This window comes from Erigeron canadensis, chromosome 2 (genome assembly GCF_010389155.1).
Source record: "Erigeron canadensis isolate Cc75 chromosome 2, C_canadensis_v1, whole genome shotgun sequence".
In the NCBI taxonomy this organism is placed as follows: Eukaryota; Viridiplantae; Streptophyta; class Magnoliopsida; order Asterales; family Asteraceae; genus Erigeron; species Erigeron canadensis.
In genome coordinates, this window is record NC_057762.1 from 38,171,874 (window position 1) to 38,177,519 (window position 5,646).

Below are 5,646 nucleotides of genomic sequence, written 5' to 3' on the forward strand. Positions count from 1 at the left end.
GATGAAAAAACCCTTTTCTTCATTCCAGAAAGTATTTCGCTCACAATTTTGCATTTTGACATTTTGACCCTTTTTATATTTATTTTTCATGAATTTTTTAATTTTGTCTTTTTTGAAATTTTTTTCTGGTACCGTCTCTGTTTCTCGCCATATATTTTTGTTTTGTCATTTGTCAAAATAATATGAGCTAGCTAGTAAGATGATTTTTAAACAGGTAAATTAAATTAAATATTACTATCTCTTAAAATTATTAATGTAAATTGCAAATTCATGATCGATCCTGATAAACACAACATATATTATTACACATACATATCTTAACTTCACGGTTGATCCAGCCATCAAAGATCCCGGCCATGTGGAGAATTAGAATTTATTTAATGACGAAATTAAAAACAAAATTCATTGACGTCCAATTAAATTAGTTAAGCGCTAAGGATGTTGCATGATTTCTCCCCATATATATCTTCTTCATGTCTACCAAGTTTTAAGGCAACGTCTTTCTATTGTGAGCATGATGGGCATGTTGACGGTGATGGTGACGATGATGTCTACCACGACGATGATGTCTCGTGGATGAATGACGATGTCGACGACCTTCAACATCATCAAATTCTACTCCAGGCACATGTTGAGGTCGGCCCGTTTTCAACACATGTGATAAAGTGGTCATGGTATGAGATTGTTGCGAAATGATGCTATCCGTGGAAGGACTGTCAGCCAAGATGATTTCATATCCGTCGCCGTAGGAAGACATTCCATCGGCCATAATCTGCCACACTAGAGCACCTCCAACCGTCCCGCCGGTCCTTGCTTCCATGTAGATGTTTCTATAAACAGAGTTCATGTATGAATCCCTTTTGTTAACGCTGTATTCTGGATCTTTACTTGACTTTCCGAATTCGGCTACCACCAATGGCTTCTTTATGACATTTCTTGAATCTTCATAATGACTCGACATCCATTTTTGCATAAATCCCATTTGTGAATCTTCACTTTGTCCAGGAAGCCTATAAATATATATATATACACATTAAGTTACACAGAAGGTTAATTTCTTTTTTTTTTTTTTACTCCAAAGCTAGGAAAATCTTGTGTATATTACATATTGAATGCTACTTAATTTAGATTAACTATCTCTTGAATCCTTATATGGGTATTTTTTTTTTCTTATATGTATAGAAAGAACTATATATAGTAGCTAAAGGGCTAATTTAATTTTGTATACCATTGATCAGGATATGCATGGATTGTGGAGAAATCAATTTCGGGAATAAGGTTGTTGCTAATGAAATCGGTCCCAACTTCATAGCCGGGGTTTATTTCCTTTCGTTCAGGCATCGTGTCTCCGTAAAAGCCTTCCATGCCAATCTCCAACAAGTGCTGTCCATCCAACGACTTAACATACGAAGCCATTTCTTGAACCCAAACCTAAAGATAATTAAAAACCATTTCAAATTCAAGATTGACAGTACGTAGTTTTCTACATATGAGAATAATTAATGATCTGTAAAAGAATCATGCATGCATGCATGTAACTAAATTAACATAAAATACTACTATATTATTTTGTAATCGATCACTAGCTCGTACATTAAGTGTTCTTCCTGAGTTATCAGAATGGCAACGTGGCTCGTTAATGAGTTCCCATGCCATGATTGTCGTATCATCTCTATAAGCGATTTTGTTGATTGTATTCACTCTTGTTATAATTCTCTGCAATTAAAGTTATAGATACATATATGTCAGTATGTCACTACTACTATACAAGCTAGGCATATATATGTGGCCGGATACATTGCATGTACTTACTTGAACATGATTCTTGTAATACCCTTTGACTACAGGGTTCGTGTAGAACTCATCATCGTCACGAATCTGCAGGCCTGAGCTTCTAGCCCATTCTACATATTGAGGTCTCCCTCCAAAATCTTTATAATTGTTCACGAAACTTAATATTAACCGAACACCATATTTTCCTGCTTCTGCAACCACGAAATCCAGTGCCTGTTCATGCAAAGACCACGTTTATCGTTATTGGCAACAAAATTAAACCCGTATAGAGACTATAAAGAAAAAAGCTAGCTAGGTTTGTAGTATGTAACGGTACCTGAAATACACGTTCATCGTATGCTCCTGGTGAAATCTGTAACGCTTTATCCCCTCCATCAGCGAAAGCCCAAGTGCGACAAACTGAAAGCCCTGCATTTGCGGCATCTTGTAGGACTTGGCTTACTTTTAACCTCTCACTTGGATCAGTGGCAACATTCATCATCCAGTATGCGTTAAAACCGTTAAACAGAAAAGGTGAACCGTTGTAAACAAAGTTAGCGCCTTTCGTTTGTATAAAGCCTGCACCTCCATTAGGTACAATAGCTTTACAAACATTATTGCCGAAAAGAGCAATGTGTAGAACAATGACAAGAACACTACTCAACGAAAGACGACTAGATTTGATGTAAGAAGCCATTATTGTTGATGGATGGCAGGTTTGAATGCATGAGTTGATGGGAAACGTACGTTTGTACGTATTTATAGCGAATTTTGGATAAGGAAGTTTGCTAAAAATAGAAGGAAAAGATACTAGCTGGAATGGAAGAAATACTAAAAGAGAGACAAGGAGAAGGATTTAAGGCTTGTTTTCGTATGCAATAATTAAGATGGATGGATGCAACATCAGTTAATTGATGGTGCAGTGGTTATTAATAATTAAAAATGCTTTTGGTACAAGCAAGTAGCCAACAATGGTGTATGGATCCATAGATTTTGGTCTGTACACGTTCAGTAGTGTAATTCAAGTATAGGCCGGTATAGATTGTTTGTTTTAAGTTTTTGCAAGCAAGCAGACCAGAAAAGTGACGTACGTACGTACCAACGTATATATATATGCTTTTTGAAGTGATCGACTATATATATATTACATTCATATGCATGTATGGTAGTTGGGTTTCCAAGTTAATTATCCCACTATAATCAACTTTTGTATGTTAATAAATAATCTTATATACAAGTATGTGTTAATTAAGAAAGTACGTGGTGTTTAATTTTATATACTTGTCCTGCTAATTACGAGTAATCGATCCGAGCAACAATATATATGCTAGACTGCACAGTTGTCATGCGTTGATTAAGTTGAAAACGGATCCGTTATATATACTTGTGCATCTATCGCTCGATCTCTATATATATATGTTTGCTAGCTAGTTGACAAGTTGTTTTAGTGGATAAGTACGTACGTTGTTCAAGTTAATAAGTTTTTGCTTGTTTTATTGTATGTAAACTTATACGAGTATTATTTAAGGATTGTGCTTAATTACCCATCCCTCACTAGTTGTTAACACTTTTGTACATACTAGACGGGTACCCGCACGATACGGTGGTATCTTTGAAAAGGTGATGGTTAATTATATCACCTAACCGATTGTAGAGCTCATAATAAGAAATGGTGATTTGTGGTGGTGGTGGTGGTGTAGTTAAACAGAGAGAGCGAGAGAGAGACGAAACCAGTTTTTTTTTAGGTTGATGGTAGTTGTCGTCGAAATAAAATTAATTTTTAAATTAGGCTTCCGACGAGAGCAAGAAAGGAAGGGATTAAGAATTAGGGATAGACGTTGGGAAATACATGGAAGGGTAGAACAGAAAAATCACTTAAAATAGTGAAAATGATATTTGTGTGTAGGAGGGTACAATAGGTATTTCAAAGATAGATTATTTGAAAAAAATAGGCAGTTTGGTTTAATATGAAGTATAGATAAAGCGCGCACTTCGATCAGCCTTCAGGTGTTAAGATGATGATCGATCATTATATTTATATATATATATATAGGGGATGAGAATATAAGACTGTCGGGTATCTATGCTTAGGTGTGGAACAGTCACACATTATTTTTTTAATTAATAAAAATCATGGGGGCCCATGCATTTATTCATTAAATAAGAAATAATAAAATATTAATATGTGAGGGATTCCACACCTAAGCTTAGGTGTCGGACAACATTATATTCTCTTTTCCTATATATATATACGTGGGTGGGTGGGTGGGGAAGGGAAGTATGAAATTGAAAGGATGACGTGGAATGGGTTAGCACCTTATTTTGAATTACAGTTTGACTTGTGATAATTCACCCATAGTGCACTATACGTTGGTTGATGAAAGATCAGTCGTGTGAATTTACGATGCTAGTGAGTAGTCATATCAAATCTTATAGTTTTTGCCTGTTTTGTAACGCTTTTGTTACTCTATATGGTCGTATATATATATATAGTAGCTGTAGATGGATGTATTCTTTGAATGCATGCTTATAACATCCAAATATAGTTCAATTCATATATATATAAAAAAAACCGCATATTGGCCGCTAACACATATTGGCCGGTTTATACAGACATACATTCCGTAATTAACTCTATCATAACCTATATAAACTACGTACATTAATGTTCTCACTAAAAGAAAAGTAATTAATATTACCTATTAATGTATTATATATACTTGTGTGATATTAACTAATTGTCTAATTACATGGAAGTTATTTTACAATCCAAATATTCGATACAATCTTTCTAGAATTTTAGTCTTAACAAAACCATACATTATTCAACTTGACCGCAATTGTAGGGGCAATATTATAATGACTAGTCCGGATTATCATGACTCGGTTAAAGTATAATATATATGCATGATCAATGTATTTAATTCTATATCAACTATATATAGCTAGAGGTGTGGAATGGATATAAATTAAAGTGGTTAATGAATATGTATGTTGAGGTAAATCGCACGCATATACCTTTTATGCATGTTAGTACTAACTTACTATACAAGTTTGTTTGACGCGATCTAAGTGGAAATTTCAATCTATTTAGATTCTCTGTAATTGTTACAAAAATAAAAATAAGTTAATGGAAAGTTAAGACTATCTAGGAAACCGATCATCTTCATCTATTTCTTTGAACTATATACAAACCACCTTATATATATACATAATAATCTCAAAACCAAAATACAAATTGAACGGGTTCATTATTAATGGATTGGAGATATTTTGTTGAGCAATGCTACATCAACAAACAAATTTCAAACAAAATTATACTCGTATAAACTTAAGTGTTACCAATAGAACGTGAAGAGAAACATAAAAAAGGAAAAAAATTAATTTAATTGGTTCATATATATTTGGAATTTGTATGTCAATATAGAATTTCTTTATTTTTTTCCCGATATCTATACTATAAAATTTAAAATCACGTTTGATTTATAATGCTATCACATAATTATTTTTTATTTTTGAATCTTGTTAAATGATATATTTGTATATCGATGCATGATGAACTTAACATATATAAATCTTTTCACGTATGTCTCACCCGGCCCATAGTGTTTTGATTTGTCTAGCTTGATTTCGATCCGATGATATTAAAAGTATCAGAGCGCAGTTTCAAAAAATCATTCGGAGAATTGGGTAGTTTGTTAGTTGGTTAAACGGAAAACGTCAATTTATGATAAACATGCCACATGCGAACTTCTTTTTCATTTTTTTTTTATTGTATTTCTTTTGTTTTCTGAACACCAAAAATAGGAAATAAATACATTCGGTTAGTTCATGTCCATGTGTGCAGTTTTCTAAAATAAAATGGTCAAATGG

The 5,646-nt window shown here is 33.5% G+C and overlaps 1 protein-coding gene across 1 annotated transcript; it reads right to left on the reverse strand.

Moving 5' to 3' along the window:
• Positions 1-487: 487 nt before the first annotated feature.
• Positions 488-2,470, reverse strand: LOC122588217 (mannan endo-1,4-beta-mannosidase 5-like). Its single transcript, XM_043760341.1, has 5 exons — positions 2,111-2,470; positions 1,813-2,007; positions 1,594-1,716; positions 1,229-1,431; positions 488-1,010 (listed from the first exon to the last, which is right to left on the reverse strand). The coding sequence occupies exons 1-5, from the start codon at positions 2,468-2,470 to the stop codon at positions 488-490; spliced, it is 1,404 nt and encodes a 467-aa protein (XP_043616276.1).
• Between the last annotated feature and the right edge of the window lie 3,176 nt (positions 2,471-5,646).